The 18,277-nt window shown below is 39.0% G+C and overlaps 2 protein-coding genes across 11 annotated transcripts in view; one reads left to right on the top strand and one right to left on the bottom strand.

The window, feature by feature from the left end:
• The window catches only part of CEP85L (centrosomal protein 85 like), a 141,933-nt gene that overhangs the window by 73,533 nt on the left and 50,123 nt on the right, over window positions 1-18,277 (top strand). The window lies entirely within an intron of this gene.
• PLN (phospholamban) lies at window positions 2,074-17,162 on the bottom strand. Of its 8 annotated transcripts, none has more exons than XM_052671504.1 (5): window positions 16,947-17,065; window positions 16,085-16,180; window positions 15,042-15,126; window positions 11,272-11,305; window positions 9,017-9,138 (listed from the first exon to the last, which is right to left on the bottom strand). In XM_052671504.1, the coding sequence occupies exons 1-4, from the start codon at window positions 17,048-17,050 to the stop codon at window positions 11,273-11,275; spliced, it is 318 nt and encodes a 105-aa protein (XP_052527464.1). In that variant the 5' UTR covers window positions 17,051-17,065; the 3' UTR covers window positions 9,017-9,138; window position 11,272. The 8 variants fall into 8 exon arrangements, with proteins under 8 accessions (XP_052527214.1, XP_052527709.1, XP_052527464.1 ...); XM_052671666.1 differs by having other exon boundaries at window positions 16,961-17,019; XM_052671749.1 differs by lacking the exon at window positions 16,947-17,065 and having other exon boundaries at window positions 8,667-9,138; window positions 16,085-16,306.

Genomic DNA, 18,277 nt, shown 5'->3' with positions numbered 1-18,277 from the left:
CTTTCATTGATATGGTTTAGGGTTGCATTGCTGGGTCTTGAAATAGGTCTGTCAGATTTCCTTAGTTGAGAGGATGGACTTGTCAAATAAGATTCCATAAAGCAGAAAAGTAAAGCATGGCCATGAGCTGAGCTCTTCAGGGTGTTCTCTCCTGCCTCTAGGTGTGGTAACTAACAAGGAGGGAGTTTTTTATTTTTTTTTTTAATGGAGAAGCTATGAATGAAAACACACAGACAACCCTCTATCGTATCTTAGCTTCAGCTGGGATATCTTAATTCAGCTGGGCCTGTTATTATATATTTTGGTTCTAGGACAAAATCAAAACCACTGATGATAATGTACCAGTGTTTACAGTTGCTGCTAAGCAGGGTTGTACAGAGCCAAGGCCATTCTCTGTGAAGGGCCCCTGGAGCTGGGAAGGAAGAGAATTAGGACAGCTGACTTAAACTGGCCTTGGGGATATTCCATACCACGTAGCATCAAACTGAAGGAGCTTTGAAGGGAATGGGAGTCCATCTCCCTCTCTTCTACTACTTGGGAGGGACTACATGGGCATTGGTCAGTGGGTGGTGAGTAAGCTGCTTGTGCAGAGCTTGTTGAATACATATATATAGTCATAATGATTTTTCTTTTTGCTATCTAAGTAAAAAGTTTTGTCTCAAGCCATGAGAGTCTCTCCTCCATCCCAGTGGGAAGGGGGGCAGTGAGCAGATGACTGCGTGGTGCTGAGCCACCTGCTGGGTTAAACCATGACATAGAAATCTTTCCCCTTTTTCTGTTTCCTGCCCCCTCCCCTTTTAGTGATTATTATTTCAGGTATTTTGCTTTCTATCACATATGCTGATAGAAATGCAGTGCTTTTACAGGACTGAAATAATTGCTATTTATCGTAATTCTGCTTTAAAACATTGCCCTGAACAGAAAACAAACTGAACTTTACTTTAAACAGAGAATATCAGGCAGTTCTGTGTAACTTTAAGGTGTGCTGGTGGCATATGGAGAATAATGGGCCCTGAAGATGTGAGAATCCTAAGGAAAGTTCAGAGTGTTGGGAAGCAGAGTTGCAACCTGTCCTGAAAGAGACTCTCAGAACAGCTGTGATTTATACCAGTAGGAAAGATACTGTACATCAACAAAAGCTCTCCTCAGAGAAGGCACAATGTTTGTCTGTGGTGTGGTGTGTGTAGGTTTCTGAACTGAATCTCCAAGGAGGATCTAGGCTTTGCTTATTGTATAACATGGAATTGAGTATGGGAATGCTTTTTGTAGCAAATTTGTATTCAGTGTAAGCTTTTTGAAGATGAACATTCTTCTAGACTTCCAAAGAACAGATTTTAATGATACTAGAACAAAAATAACTTTCCTGCAGAATTTATATTTCATCGCACAATTATTTTTTCAGTGCTCAGCTGATCTTTCAGTATTTCAGCAGAGGTGACTGTTCTAATACTTTTTAATTTTAAACTCTCAAAGTTAGTGAGTGGCTAATTAAACCTTTAAGAAGAAATGCTTGTAGTACACATCCCATCTACTGAACTTACAGGACATATAAATCTGTATACAAAAGCTCCATGTTTCCATGCAAATGCATTTCTTAAAGCCTGATCCTCTCATCTGACTGCAATTAATAGATACTGTATGTTAGCCCAGAATAAAAGATATACCTTCAAAACTGTAGGAGATAATACAGGAGGAAAGAAGTTTCAGAAGGCTTCGTGCAGCACAGTACAACTAATGTGTTGGTTTGGTTTTTTTTCCAGTTCACGTGGCATCCTTGGGATTATTTTTTTCATGGTGTGCTAGCTTTGAACAGAATATTGCAGAGATGATAGATGGAAGTTGCTTAAGTGCATCTTCTTCCATTTGTGTATCTCATTTACTGTTTTTTTGTTGTTTTTTTTTTTTAATGAGGAAAATACTGTCAAGTTCATACCTTATATATGTTACTACAAATCAAATTTTAAGTGAGAAACTAGAGATGCTACAACAGTCATCATTTCAAAACAGTCAAAACATATCTGAACATCACCAAACATATAAAAGTTTAATTGAAAGAATGTGCTTCACATCATATTGTTGTCATTGAATTTTATTCTGAAATGTGAACTCGAAAGTATTTTTCCTTATGATTCTGACAGGTCAGAAAAGTGAAGGAGAGAAGTCATTATAAATGCTTTCAAAATCTGACTTGAGAAAAACATACTTTCCAGCAGGATAAAAATTTCAAACATCACTTATAGTTAACAGAATTAGTTCACTGCTGTGAGCTTTTATGCTCTGTTTCTTTCGCTGTGAAGTTGGTTGCAGGCTGACAAATGGATTCAACCCATAGTGAATACGTGCGCTCAGTCTAAGTGCTAGCAGATGGTGGCAAACCAAGCTTGGACCATGCCTGATTACAGAAAAAGGCTTGGCATTGGATGACTGATAGCTTTTCCAATTTTGTACGTCATCCCAGGAGAATGCATGTTCAGTTTCAGCAGCGCGTTTCAACATTTATTTAAGGTTCTGTGATTTTCGTTGCGGTCTGGGAGAAGTTTGGTGTTGTTTCATGGGGTAGCTACATCCTAATGGCAGTTTGTGCATAGCTTTAGAACTGGAGATAAGTGATAGGTCAAGTTACTACACTCAACTTTGTCCTTTTGAATGAAAGGAATTGATTTTTTATTTTTTTTTTTAATGCTAGTTCATTTAGCTCTTTTTAGCTGTTCAGCTGTCGCAGTGACTTCCATAAGGTAAGGGAGCTCTTGTTTTTGCAGAAGAATAGGCATAAAATACTCAGGGTGGCCATTTTGCTTGAGAACTAGTTTTTACTCTTCATCAGACTAGAGTGGCCTTCATATCAGTTTCTTAATTTTGTGATTTTTTTTTTTTTTTTTTTTTTTTTTCATCTTGTCTATTACATGAACTATCAGAAATCCTTCTAAATAATATGGAACTGTATTACTGTTACAACGTCAATCCCACATACATAAATGTACAGATTTTAAAGCAGAACGTTTCAAGATAATCAAAATAAGTGAAAAAGTGGTTACAGTGTGAAATTTCCTGCTTTGAATACAAATATTATGTATTCACATAAAAAAAAAAAAAAAAAAAAAAAAAAAAGCAGAAGCTCTTTTTAAGTTTTTATTGCACAAGAGAAAGCACAAGAGAAATCTTTTATTTGACTTCTCTGTCAGTGCTGTCCCACATAATGGTGTCTCGATGCTGAAGGAGATAATGTGGTGTGAAACATGGGTGCCTGGTCATGGTGGGCCTGCACACCATGTTTCTATTGGCATATTGTCTTCCTTTTGTGCTAAGTCTTTTTGTAGATCTTTTTGTAGTACAGTCTCTTCTGTACTGAATGACTGAAATGACTGAACCAGCCGCAACAGCAGTAATAGTGTGGCAATCCTATGTGGAGCTGGAGTAGATCAGCTCTGTAATGTTGGGGGCACCTGTGGTATCAACTGCGTACCTGCTGGTCCAGGGAACTCTTCTGTCATAAAGGAGCTGGAAATTGGGTTTTCCTCACCTCTGGGCACCACCAGCATCTTGCATGTGTATGGCATTAAATTTACAATATGATACTGGTATGTTGTTACGTTTGGTTCCCAACTTGTTGGGGGAATAGAGAGATGCTGAAGAGCAGACTTCTTGGCCTCAGTGTGGTGTTTGTAGTCTGCTTGTGGCTTCCTTCTCTCCCTGTGTATCTTAGGGTTGCCTGGTAGGCAAATTATTCTAGTAGAAAGGAGCTCTCCTTGGTCACTGCCTTTCCCAGCAAGCGTGGAGAAAGCAGATCATCCTGTGAAGGGCTGTAGGGGGAGGTCCCATGGGAAGCTTTCATTGCAGGCTTGATGTGAGGATGAGCTATAGGTGGCTAACTATGCTGCTGTGGTACGCATACAACAAATGGAGTGTCAAACAGCTTGAGGGCTCCAGGCAGCACTCTTGACCTGTGCATAAGTGGTGAACTTGTTGAGGATGCAGCACTCTTCTTGCTGTTATGCAGAGGCTCTGACAGCTCACATATGCAGCAGTGCTGAAGGATTCGTGGATATGATAACCCTTGCTTGCTAGTGGCCCTTGTTTGGGTTTGATTTCTGTTTTGTTTGTTATAGGTCTAACAGCTGCTGCTTCTGTTACTGATGTGTAACATGAATGCTTTCTGGCTTTTAAGATGTTGCTGTGAATCACAGGTGTCAAAAAGTGTCCCTAAAAATTACATTTTCAGATTTAAACTTAACTTGTCCACATCTCAGTTGCTGTAAACCACAGCAACCTCTTCCATCCCCAGCATCTGTACTTTTGCACTCCACGGGAGATCTGAAATTGTTTTTTGAAGGATGCTGATCTTTTGCTGGTCCTTAAAATGAAAGTTGACTGCAGCATTTATAAAACTAAAGTAACCCTTTATGCGTACTTGGATTTCTTTCTGTACTCAACAAGGCTCTCAGCGCTTTCCTTACTCAATGGCATGACATAATTGTGTGTAGATTTAAGGTTCACTTCTGATAAAACCCTCTGAACACTTTCTCTGTCAGATACTTCAATCTATGCAGTCTTGTCGTATTTCTGGTTAGATAGATTGACCTCCTTACGTTATCATTGCAAAAGAACCCCAAGCCCTCAGAACAAGATTTGAAAAGAAACCTCCCAGGGATTATTCACATCAGCTTCACAAGGATAAATGCGAGTACTAAAACCAAGACTATGAGCAGGAAATTGAGCAGCAGGTTGAGACCTCTGTTGGTAGCAAGATCCATAACGTGCGCTGGTCTGCCCTCTTGTGCTAGCAGCAGCCCTCTGGGTTGTTTGCTCAGTGGTAAGCAGTGCAGAGTCACACAAATTTCATTGTCTTCAGCTGTTAACCTGTTCTTAGTTTCTGCCAATTATGAAAAAAATTATTAATAGAAGGTTTTTTTTTTTCCTTTCTAAAAAAAAAAAAAAAAAATCTGAATGTTCCTACAAGCCTTCTTGTTTCTCCAAATTCCTTTTAAAAAGAAAAAAAATAATAATGAAAGACTTGAATTTTGTACAGATTGGCTCTTTATTTATATACTTTTTCTATGAGCACAGCACTCTGCAGGACCCTATGATTTCTAACAGAACTCTATTCTCAGTGTTTACTCAGGCTTCCAGTCGTAGATTGTTGGAAAAATCATTTTTCTAAAAGATCTCTGTAGATGAAAACCACAACATTTTCTGGGCAAAATGCACCTCTTTTAATTGGAGTATTTCCTACCTTTCTACGTTCTGGCATTGTGCACCGCGGTGTAGGTAGTGTTTTGCCAACAGTATGCTGCGTAGGACTCATTGCATCTTCACAACATGAATTCCACCTGAGAAGTTTAGATTGAGCTGGCAGAGTAGGTATCCATAGTGCTACTAATAGCACCTATGCCATAGCCTTTTGTAAGATAGTATCTCATTGTTCTTATGCAAAAATGTATGCATAGAAAAGAAACAAATATGACCAGTTCTCTCTTACACTGAAATGTTGCCAGACCTTTTTAATGATCTAAGTTCTTAGAAAAGATCACAAGAGGGCACTGTTCACTGTTCTATAGTTCTGTATGCTATACAAGATGGTGCTTCTGTGATTTTATCTTTAAGAGCGAACAAACAAAAAGAGCAACAAAAAAGAACCTTAGAAAGTGGTCAGCTTGACTGAACTGTCAGATACTACCATGAATACAGAGCCCATTTAAAAATGACTTCAATTGTCTGTGTTCTTGTGAAGATAACCACCAGTTTTTAAAGGAATTCTTGGAAATGTGTTCTTGCTTTAAGCCTTGCAGTGAGCAAGAGGTGTTCTATCATCTCTTTCCATGAGCAAAACTCAAACCTCCTTCAGTTTTTAACATCTAGTCAAAGAAGTTCAGTGTTAAATATGATAAATGTGATATCCCTGGATCCTGTAGAACATCGCAAATATTTTTGTGACAGTTAATAGCCATATAAAGTTGGTATCTGGCCATAATCTATCATGCATCAGTTTGCTTCCAGTTAGGAACAGGGGTACTCTCAGAATGAATGTGTTCATTGCACTGTGCTCAAATTTTGGTACAGTGGGCTTAAAGTACAAGACATGAGTGAATGTGTAATATGATTATTGTTTTCCGGGTATTCTTAAAAAGTTTCTGTGGAAGTTCTTTGTGCTCGGAAGCCAAACACTTTGACTTTTGTGAGAAGCTTTGTTAAAGGCTTCTCTGCCCTTAAAGGCTGCCTGACATTGGTGTTGGACTGAGTGCCACACTTGGCAATGGCTACCTCTCATTCACGTGACTTTGATTTTAAGTAAATAATGGGATGGATGCTTCTTTATAAACAATTGTTTGAATTTCTTCTTTTATTCAGTAATATGTTTTCACACAGTCATTTTAATAAAAATACAGCTGATGCCAGTTTGGAAGCTCTTACAAGTATACCAAGGAAAATACTGTGTAAAAGAGCCTTTATCTCTGGGTTCAGTTGACATTTTGTGATGTGGAGCATGGGAGCAGTTTTTCATATCAACGGAACACAGAGGTGCAAATGAACCTCACAGTACTTGCAATTTATCTGTGTTAATGTAAAATAACAGTAGAGCTTCCAGCTTATTTATACCATGGTTGATTCTTGTTTGCTTATTATCTTTAAATGATTAATGGCTTTTGAGGTACAGAAGAAAAAAGCAGGTATTTTAATTTTTATAGGGAAGCTGTTTTTCTTTATTTAGCAGTGCTCTGCTTTGATTACAAGCTTGTAGATCCTATAACTTCAAAATATCTCAGAATGTGTGCTGATAATTTACTCTTATCACCTTTTCTCTTCAGAAAGTTTTTCAGTACTACAAAACAGTTATTTCCAGTAGAAATTTATTAAAATAAGTCGAAATTAATCTAAAATGCCTGTATGAGAAAAGCAAGATGGAAACCTTCCCATCACATAATATGGATTTAAAAATAGAAGAAAGTAACTTTTCAATTATTTCTTTTTTATTATTTTCTATTATTTGTATTCTCCCCACAGTAGTGCACTGTGGCTTTTCTTTTCCTTCTTCTGTGTGGTAGTAGTGATAGGAAAAGTGCATGTATGGAAAATCATGATTTGTGAAGATGATCAGAATGCATGAAACAGGAATCGAGGTTTATATTGACAATTCTAGTCACTATGATTTGAAATGGGATGCATGTGTTGCCAATTACATCAGTATTTGCCTTAATCCTCATACAGTAACTAACTACATCTAGTGACTAACCTTACTTCAGAGATCTGCTCTTAGTGTACCTATTTGCTAGTTCATCACCACTGAGCTTGCATTACATTCAATACAAGAAGGGTTTTTTTTTTTCCTCAGAGATTTCTTCCCTTTCTGCTTAGTTGTTCATTGTTAACCCATATTTATATAATGTTAAGTCTTAAAAACAGAGTATAAGATTAAGATAAACTTCATTTGATTTCCTGCTTTCATCAGTGGGATTATTTGCCCAAGAAAGATGCCTGTTCAAAATAATGTCTGATCTCTGTCTGTTGATTGTTGAGCTTTCTTTGTTTGAAAACTGTAATGTTTCTAGGAATTTAGCCTAACACCAACATGTGAGAGGGCTGGAAGTCTGCTCAGGCCTATTACTGATATCTGCTGGAGCAGAAGCTTCACCTTGTATTTGTATAGACTGTGTTTTAGGTACTAAACACATTTTTCTGCAATGTTCTTCCTCCTATACATGATATATGATACATTTATCTTAGGAAAATACTTGCTTGTTCTCTAACAGTCATTTGCAGTTGAAGATGGTGGTGTTGCTTGTATTTCTGCAGTGTGCCCCATTTGCAGTAGTAAACACGACCTAAACCTTTTTCTTTACCACATCAAATGTAAGTCACATAGAATGGCAGTGGCAAATGCCAAACTATCTGTAGTTTTAAACTCAGGCAATTATTGTGTGAATTATAGCAGGCTGTAATCAAGTTGTCTGCAACCAAACATTAAGAACTTGGAGCTATTTGTAATTTTTTACTTGTGCCGATCGTTTATGCTACTTACAGAAAATGAAATCTTTGCCAGTGTGGTAGCATGCATTTGTCTGCAAAAACATACTGAAAAATCTTTTTGGTTGTCATTTAAATCTGTAAGATTATATCATATGAAAATGGAACAGCGACAAATTCCAGTGAAAAAAAATTGCCTTTTTGTTTTCAGATCCAAGGTGTGAGTGTATAGAAATATGCAAATACATTAAATATGTATATATATATATAAAGGATCCTTTAAATTTGAAGAAGAGCATTTGAAATTAAAAAAAAAAAAAAAAAAAATCTGTTCAGAAGATTTTTTTTGTTTTACTTTCATTCTTATAAAAATGCTGGAACAAGGTGAATGCCTTCAGTTGATAGCACAAAGATACAGCATGTTTTAGGACTCGGAGCAGATGTCCTCCTACTCTGCAGTATGTGGTATGTGTGCTGTTCTTTCAGCTGAATTTGGAACGTGCCCAATGGTTTATGGACTTCCAGAGATCCTGAAAAAGTACACTTCTTGCTTGTCAGTAGTGGCTAACCCATGGAAAACTGGCTAAAATATGGGGAGACTTACCAGCCCTCTGGAGAGGCAGTTCCCTGCACCAGAACAGACATCTCTTGACTGAACAGATAAAATAGGTCATGCACAGCTGTGTAACAACAAGCTCTAGACACTGTTCAGCACAGAAGTGTGTTTTTAATACATGTGGCAGGCAGTAAGAGCAGCGCGACGGCTGGCACACAGCACAGCCTTAGTCCAAGTGCTAGCCCCTCTCCCAAGGGGATCCTTGCATTGGGGTTGGAAGTGGAGGTCGCTCTTCCCTTTGGGCGGCTTTCCTAGAGAACAGTGCAGAGAAGTGCTGGAACTTCAGATGAGCATCACAATGATACAGATCAGCAAGAGGCAAATTAAGATCAGGCAGAAATTCACAAAGAGCTCCTGGAGCCTTTGGCGTGCTTGTGGGTTGACCTCAATAGTTGAGGCTCTCCTCAGAGCAGAGCGGGTTATGTATTGGACCTTCTCCATGGCAGCAAGAAAGCAGAGGGCACAAATCAGAGGTTTTAGAAGTGCAGGATAGGAGTGGAGTTGTCAGGAACAGTGAAAAGTGCCTGTTATCTTCTCTTTTTGTTTAGACAGCCTTTGTGGAGCTGGGAAAGCAGGAAAGTGAAGAGTTAGAAATGCAGAAGTAAAGTGCTTTGATAAGTGCAGATGGAGATTGTTTTAAGGTTCTGAGAAGCTTGAATAACTTGTTTTCATGAGGGCTTTAGTTTAAAATGATGTTTTTAAAATGTTGTTTTCCAAGTTCATGTTTGTGCTGCATTACATTTCTCCTCCCAGGGGCTACTGAGCACCTGCTTCTTGGCAGGGGTTGAAGACTGTAAAATGGAAATTGTGGAAATGTGGGACTTACCAGGTCCTGCCTTTTTAGATCCTTATCTTTCCATCCTTTGTGGTCTGTGAAAAGACTGAGGTTTTTTTCTGCCCCTCTTCTCCCATTACTACTAATTCAAGCACACCTGAAGACTTGTGTTAGGGCTGAAGGCCAGGATGCCTGGCTATGGTTGCTCATGATCTGTATAGATCATCAGACTTGCTAGAGCCTTGTTTTGGAAGGGAGGAGAATGAATCTTTATTCATTGCCATTCCAAATAAAAAATACTTTATGGTGTGTAGTTAAAAGCTATACATCATTGATACAAGGAATTTTAGTACTATATTTTTCACTACACAGACTAGGATAAGGACTAAAATATTTAGGTACACAGGCTGCTATGGGAGCAAGATAAAGCAAGTGTATTACTTTGTCTCCTGCTTGAAATAAAACATGCGCTCCTGTATCTTCTCCCTTTTGATGGCACATGGAAGTACAGGGTGTTGGTTCTCTTAGAACTCCCAGTGGATTATAAAAGCCCTACTGTGTGAATCTTCTGTGTTGATGGGCTGTGTGCTTGCTTAGCTCATGGCAAAGGGTAGGTGCTGTAGCAATGCAAAAAATTAGTTCTTAACGTGATGATGCTAAAATGTCTCAAATGTTGTTCTGAAAGCTGAACTTGCCCCCTGGTGGTTTATGAGTATATATTGCAATAATATCTTTAACAGAAGGCCTCTCCTTATCTTGTTTGGTGTGTTTTTGTGTTGTTTTGTTTGTCTTTTTTTTCTCTCCAGTTAATAATACAGTACCTGCCTTCCTCTCTTTCATACATGTCAGGTAAAGGTAAACACTTGCTTAGGTATCTGCTGCATGAATTATAGGACGTTTTGACTGACCCAGAGATGTTTTGTCACCCATGAATTTGTCTTCAGGTATGTCGGTATGTCTAAAATGAAAGAACCTTAAAATGAAACAAAAGCATTTTTCAGGCTCTTCTTAAACTTTCCATGTGGGTCTCTAAAGTTTATTATATCATTATAATACATTATATCAGCAGAATACACGTGTTTTCAATACCAATGGCAGCACCGGTATGTACAAAAAAAAAAAAAGGCTTCTGAAAGGAAGCACATTATGCATGGATTTTTTTAATATACTTTTAGGTGATTCCATGTGATGGTATCTCCAAAATCTGAACTTTAGATTTTTTACGGTGACTTAAGCTCCTGTTGGTCTTAACTTCACTGTGAACAAAGTGCACAGGACCTTAGGTCCTAGCGCTGTTTTTCAACTTTGTTGAATGCTGTACCTGTTCTCATCCATCTAAGTAGTGAAGGTGCTCAAAAGGCATAGTGCGCTGAGCTCTTCACTGGCTTCTGCCTGTTCCCAGGGCAGTAATTCCCTGTACACAGTGAGCCCATTTCTGTGGGCTTAGATGTTCTGCTCACTTGCAGACACCTGTACATTATGATGCTGAGTTCGTTTTCAGGAGCAGTGACTGAAGACTGTAAAGTACTGCTCTAAAGTATGGGCTGGGCATCACAGGTGGGAAACCATCACCAGTTCAGGGAAACAGAGAAATCTCAGGGAGGACAAAACATCATCAGCCAGTCACTGTGCCAGAGTACCAGACAAGTGATACAAAAGGATTTAAAAAAGAAAAGAAAAGAAAAGAAAAGTATATTAGAGCATATACCCCTTATTGCTAGAAAAATACATAGAAAAGGGATGAAGAGAGGTCAGATTACAATAACAGATTGTGTAGGTTTGGAAAGTTTTAAAACACCTGCATGTTGCCTTCTCTACTTAGCCTGCCTGTGGGAGAAGTTCTCTTGTAAGCAAAGGGAACACATGCTGCTTAACAAAGTTTTTCTTTACAAGCGCATAGTTTCAAGCAGTAAACACATACCTTACTTGTTAATCTTCCATGACGCTGTCACCGCCTGAAGTGTGCATAAAGAGAAACAGTCAGTAATACAGCTGCAGCTGGGTAGCTAACAAGGTCAAAAAGGGCAGCCTGACAGTTACACTAAAACAAAGGCAATCACTGCACAGATAATAGTTTTCTCTGTTGTTTGCCTGCTGTCCTTGCTTTAGGTCAATATGAAGTATTGCGCATGCACAAAAACACCTCTTGAAAGTGCAGCAAATAGTGAGATTTATTCAGCTCTGAAGCCAAACTGCAAAGCCTTTGGGTGCAACAAGCCCAGAAGGGAAGCTGTTTTTTGCATTGGTGTACAGTTGTGTTTAATGCAGGGCTCTTAATGGATCTGTCTCGTGCCCAGGGCAGCTCTGCAGGAAGACATGACATGGTTAACCCCATGTTGCTGTGTGGGGTATCCCCTACACTTGGGGCCCTAGGGTGAGTCACCAGTTACAATTGCTGTCTCCCTCTTCACTGACATATGACTGTTCCCCTCATTTGTGTCAGGCTATTTTTGTCTATGTTTCTGGATGTCCTTCACCATGAGAGGAGACCTGTGACCAAAGTAAAAACTGTGGCCACGCTCGTTCCTGGTGCAACTGTGTTGACTCCATTGAAGTCACACAGGATAAATTTGGCTCCTTTGGAAATGCCACAGCAATTTTAGACACAGCCTGTTTCCTGTCATATGTTTACTAAATGCAGTGGTGATATCAGTGGAATGGGTTTGACATGTTTGATTTGTTACTGCCCCGTACAAGCAAGCTGAGCCCTGAAAAGGTATTGTTAACAACTCCTATTGTGCAGGAGCTCATTGCATAGATTTTTACAATCAGATTTAAAAAACAAACAAAAACAAAACAAACAGAACAAAAACGACCCAGCAACAGTGGTCTGGTTTCTTAAGTTTCTTGCTAATCATCAGGATAGCAATGCAAAAAAACACCTTTAAATTCTGTGATCCTTGCTCTACATGTTAAGAACTGTTCCGAACTCTAAAACTGTACCTAGTGTAAGAAATTCCTCTGTACCTTTGTGTGAACAGCGTGGTATTCCTGGGTGCGTTCTCTGCACGCTCAGAGAAGAAGCATTTAAAGATGTGTGTACAGTGCCAAAGTGGAAAAGAAAAGCTGTGAATTGTTGACTGTGGTGTCTTTTGTCCCCATTGTCCATGGATTGCAAGGACCCCTGCAGAAGAAGTGCTACAGGGAGTTACAGCTCTGCCTGCACGGTACGCCTGCAGTTGATGTGTAGGCATGCTGGTCATCTCTGCTGGCTTCCTGTGTTAATGTATAGATATTATTCCCAGTTGCATTGCTCTGTTTTGAACTTGGCTGTAAAACACCTTCTCACTGATGTGTGGAGCCATTTCACTTGAAACTTCCCAAGTCTGAAAATTCTCCTCTTCTGAGTGAGGAAGTTGAGAGCTGATAAGGAACCAGTCTGAATTGGCTTGAGAGACTTCTAGCAGGTGTCTGCTCTCAATTCAACAAATAAAGGCTTCCACTGATAAAAACAGAAGCTGCTTACAGGTTTTCAACCACAGAAGTGATCTGTAGAGGTATGTTACAATTTGTTTTCTTGTAAAAAGAATGAAATGGCCTGAAGGCAACTTGCTGGGTTTTATGCCTTTAGCTGGGTGTGTGTTTACTCACACTAGGGGTGCAGGATGCCGTTTCCTTTTCTGTTTCTAGGCTGGGAGTTGCACTAGGCAGTTATACCAGTGAAAAACTGTGTCAGCCAACTGAACAGCTTGGCTGTGGGGAAAAAAAAGCTAATTAAAAAAAAAAAAAAAAAAATTGAAGAAAATATAAGGGGAAAGAGAGCTGGCAATCAAAAAAGACTGGGGTGGATGAAGGCAGGAATGAGAAAATGGTGCAAGTGAAGACAACTGAGGGAACTGAGGGAAAAATAGGAAAAAAAAATGAGCAAAGGAAGAGTGTGGGAGTGTGGAAAAAGAGCAAGAAATTGCATGAGGGGAAACAGAAAATTGCAGCTGGGGTTCATTGTAAGCGAAAGGAGCCACGGACTGACTAGTAGGATATAGTTTTATTATTTTATTTTTTTAATTGCATGCAGAGAACGTTGTTTTTGAGATGGGGAGAAATAACAATTCAGCTCAGGTTTTGGGATGTGCGAAGCAACAGGAAAGCAAACTATTTTTTCTGATTTAAAGTCTGTATTGTACTGAAGTGTCAGTGCAAAAGGCTCACGCTTTAAAAGTAACAGTTTAGATTCAGTTTTTCCTGTTTTACATTTTTCATTTTGAGTAGTTTTGATGTTCTCCATGTTCTAGAAATGAGATCATTGGTTAGTAAGAGCCGTTAGCTATATTTCAAGGCTATTAGAAAGATAAAGGTATGGATATATTAAAAAAAAAAAAAAAAAAAAAAAAAAAACTATTAAATTCTTGACCATGCATAGCTTGGCTTTTTTTTGTTTGGTTTGTTTGTTTGTTTGTTTTGTTGTTGTTTGTTTGTTTTGGATGTTATCCATGTACTTTGTGGCTAACTTTGACTTCTGTCTCTATTTCTGTCTATTAAAGCAGCCTGGAAGCTGCTGTCTTTGACTCAATTTTAACTCTAGGCTAGATTTCCTGTAAGTAGTGCAGAACGACACAGTGGGGTCTTGGGCAGGTACCTCACTGCAAACTCATCTGTTACTTCATTAAAATAGGATGCATGATGCCATGTACTTTTTTCCAGCTGTTTGTATTTTTTACTTTTTTATAGAAAAGCTCCTTCTGGGAGATGGCTCCTTTCTCTACTGTATGCCCTGAGGATTTAACACCTTGTAGTTTCAAGTTAGGTTTTAGGTTCTGGTGATTCTGATGTTACTTATTAATAAATAGGATAGGTGCAGTGTGGACCAAAGTGAGTGAATGTGAACTGAATTGCATCTAACATGTATAAAAAACATGCAAGTGGATGGGCATTCTGAAAGTTATTTCTTATTTTAACGTTTTTAGCAGCAGTGATGTGGCATGGATGGAAAACAGCAGTAGATAAGTAAGGTCCTGAGACGTAACTGGATACCAGGAAAGTCCTCATAAGCCGTGTATTGATCTCTGGAAAGCAAAAGCGATGTTCTAGTTCTAAACTATCTGTCTCATAATCTACGGAACATGACATTACTTTCCTGCAGGGTTTTGGTTTCTCAGCTGAGATGCTTTTCTACTGCTAATTCAAGTTAGTGCTACAGTGTGTAAAAAGTTATGTGTCTTCCCATGTAGGTGTATCTCAGACATTCTTGTTTGCTGAAAAATTCAATCAGAATCACCTTTATGGTGATATGAGCCTTTATGGTGTCTAATTAGGAATCAATGTTAGTTTTGTGCTGCACAATGAAGATGCTACATCCTTAACCTTCTTGAAGGATGAGAAATTTAATACCTTTTTTTTTTTTTTTAAGTAGATGTAAATCAGAATCTCTGGAAATACCAATTCAGTTGTCTCTGCTTGATAGGAAATATACAATTTTTATTTATTTATTTATTTATTTATTTATTTATTTTTCCATTTGGAAACACATTTTAAGTGACCTCAGAGCTAAAAATTTTTTTTCAGAATATTCCTCCTTGTCATAGGTGTTGGCTTTGAAGGCAGCATGGGTTTGAATACTGCTTCTACCTGCTGGGAACAGCTCCTAGAGAGCTTCCTAACAAGCTGCCTCCCTGAAGAGCTACAGAGCATCCAGCCTTCATGAACCAGAACAGGGTGCTGAGCACAAAGCCAGCTGCTCTTGGGTGTCCTTACCTGGTGCTTACCAGTAAAAGGAAAAGGAGCCAGGTGCCTCACAACATCAGTTTGTCCCTTTCCTAAATCAAAACTTGAACAATACCTAAGTAGAAAAGTGAGCATCAATGGAGGACAGAATAGTAGCTCTAAGGAGAAATTTGTTGAGAATAAATCTTACTCCTAGCAATATTCATATATGTTGGGTTCTTGTTTTTGTTTTTTGTTTGGTGGTTGTTGTTTTTAATATAAATATCCTTTGTGGTGTGTTCCTGCTTGAGATGTGCTCCTTGTTGCTTGCTTAGGCTGTAGTTTTGTTGTGTAGTGTATGCACTCTTCCCTCAGGATTAAATGGATTACTTTCTGCATTACAAATAAATTTTGCGATTTACAAATCCTGGTTACTTTTTTATTTGTTACTAGAATATTCTAGTTTGGCAGTTACAATGACCAGAAAAATAAAAAAGAAACCTTTCAAAGGAATTTGCAGCAGTAACGTTGTATGCATGCATTTGTTTAAGTGTCAAATAATATGATACAATTCCAGTTCTAGCGCTGCTATAAACCAGTTCACATTTGCAATGAAGGGTGGTACTTTATCGTACAGCAGCCAAAGTTTTTATTGCTCGGTGTCACATCAGCAAAGCATTCCTCTGTGAGCTCAGTAACGGAGGAGCTTTGCCTTTGTGGGGCTGAGGCACACAACTGGGCAGTGCCTGCAAAACTGAGTTACTCTATGTAGATTTTATATTTGAAACAAACCAAACCAAATAGATTAAGAGGAGAAATAAAGGTTGAAGGAAGATGATGATGAAAGTTGCTCACTGCTGCTGTGACAGTGATGCCCAGGGATAGTTAGTGTCTCACCAGCATGTAGAAAAAACCTCATCTGTCCCTTAAAATACAGCACTGTATAAGTGACTCAGAGCAGATTTGCCTAATTTTCCCTACTTTTAGTGAACATTTAGAACTGGCTGTTAATTTGAATAGAGGAGTTTATGTATAAAACTGCAGCTACAGTGCCTTGCTGTGAGGGTTAAAAGCATCAAATAGAGGGCGCTTACCTCTGCTGCAGGCTGTTGGAGTGTGGTGGCAGCTGCCTGTGGTCTCTGGTAGCCTGTCTGAGTCCGTGACCAAGTGCTGGGAACAATTGAAGGAGGCTGAGGGGAAAAATAACAAAAGTTACAGAGGCAGGACTTCTGGTGTCATTCAGCGATGCAGAAGTTGTGATTGGCCTCGGCCCTGCCTTCTGAAGCCTGCAGTTCTCATCTCCACTTGTTGGCAGCGGGACGTGCTCAGTCCTGGCAGCTCCTCTGACCATGTGGGGCTCAGGGAACTGTGGCCAGGGCGCAAGGGAGGGGGTGAGCTGTTTGCTGTGGCCTTTTTTATGTTTACTTACATGAGAACTTAAATAGGAGTTAGTTTGGAGGGCTGTTCAGGCTATGCTACTTCAGCTGCAGCAGTGCAGTTTCTTGTTAATGAAATCCTAAAAATAAAACCTATACAGGAGTTGGAGCTAGAATGATGTTCTTTTGTACCACAGGTTTCTTGAACTGTACACTTTGTGTATATATAATTCAGCAATGTTGTTGTACAGCTGCTATATGATTTACAGTGTGATGTAAGTTCTGCAGTATCAGCTTTCTTCTGACTGTGCTTGAACTTAATTTTTTCTTTTTTTCATGCCTCTTCCACCCTCTTGAGTTAATTTGTGGGTTGTAAGGTATGGCATGTGGTGGTGTTTTTTTCCAAATAAAATCCATCTTGTATAAATTAGTCCTCTGAATTAATCATTCCTATATAATTTGAAGTATTTTACCTTTCTTATGGAATACCATAGTGTTCTTGTAGTGGCTGGAAACTGCCTATGATTTTGTGCCCTGTTTTCTGGGGAGAAGTGCAGCTAGATAAAGCACTGCAGGTTACCTTCTGCATCTTACCCTTGTCTGAGAAATGCCAAGTGGGGACACAGCACACACTGCATCCTGCACTTGTGAGGAGGTTTGTGCTGCCTGTTGCATGGGCCGCATTTAAGTAGTAGGATTCATGCATCCAGGAAATGGAGGATTTCCTGGGTGTGGAGGCACTGAACTGCTCTGTGAGAAAGCGCCCAGCATTGGGCTTCATGTGTGGATGCTACAGGCAGTGTGAGTGTTATCCTCATTTGGAAATGGCAGGCAAAAATACAGAAGCTCAGCCTAACTCTAAACATTTAGATCCAGTTTTGGCAGTTGTTGCTTAGCATAGATTAATGTCTGGCTTTGAACAAGAAACCAGACGTGATAGGCTGACTTTTTTTGCTTGGTTTATTGTTTAATTTGTTTTCTAATTCCCTCTAAGCCATGCCGTGATGCCTGCTGCAAACCAGAGGCAAAAAATACTTGAAGACTTTGAAGGTGATGTTTAGCTCTCTTATGCTTTTCTTGGCTATATTACAATTAAAGTTAGAAACTGAGCTTTTGTATTATAAATGCGACTGCTTTCTGTTATCCTTTAATAAATCCAGGAAATCCAGGGTCACTTGTTTCAATTGAAAGTTAATTGAGTGTCTCCACAGTGATAGTTGTTCACCAGTGCAGAGTGTTTCATAACTTACTTATAATGGCATTATTAACATAAATCTATAACTGTCGGGCAAACTGCATTTGACCTTTTTGTGAGGGGAGTTTCATGTTATTGCTTGCTATCACCCAGCAAAAGTACTGCTGTCTTTGCAAGATGTAATATGAAACTTGTACAAGTGTTACTATTGAAATTCACATCTTCCATTTGTTATTAGAGTCCTGCACCCAGCACTGCAGTGACTAATGTCAATTTCTCCCTTTTACTGAGTCATCCTAAAATCATAGCAATACTTACTCTTCCCTTGATTTTTGCCTTTTTGTGTTGGTGAATTGCTTGTAATCAGCATTCCAGAGCTTTTTTTAACGTGACATGCCCCTAAAGAATGCTCTTTTTTTGTTACTGAGCCACTGACAGGTTAGGATATGCAATCATAGCTTAGTCTTCTTTTTAAAGAATGGTATTTAGAAGTGAAAGATAGGGCATTAATGCAAATGGTAATACCTCATCTGAAATGTAATGCATGCCTTCTAGATATGTTTAACTCAGATAAGAAATGCTGCATTTAAATAAGATTGGAAATGCATTTGGTAAATAACAGTAAAATTCCCCAGTGCAGATCTTGTGAATGCTTTGGATTTGTATTGGTGCTTCCCTGGCAAGAGGCTTGCTGGGATACGATCTCTCCAGAAACC

Source organism: Tympanuchus pallidicinctus, unplaced genomic scaffold (genome assembly GCF_026119805.1).
Source record: "Tympanuchus pallidicinctus isolate F22 unplaced genomic scaffold, pur_lepc_1.0 scaffold1, whole genome shotgun sequence".
Lineage (NCBI taxonomy): Eukaryota > Metazoa > Chordata > Aves > Galliformes > Phasianidae > Tympanuchus > Tympanuchus pallidicinctus.
Note: the sequence above shows the minus strand (reverse complement) of the source record. Positions and strands in the feature narration are given on the sequence as shown.

Coding starts and splice junctions, on each gene's coding strand:
- PLN (XM_052671254.1), bottom strand. CDS start 17,147: ATGAAGCCCAATGCTGGGCGCTTTCTCACAGAGCAGTTCAGTGCCTCC. Junction 16,181..16,960: donor TTGGCATTTCTCAGACAAGG/GTAAGATGCAGA, acceptor TTTTCCCCTCAG/CCTCCTTCAATTGTTCCCAG. Junction 4,871..16,084: donor TCCAACAGCCTGCAGCAGAG/GTAAGCGCCCTC, acceptor CATAATTGGCAG/AAACTAAGAACAGGTTAACA.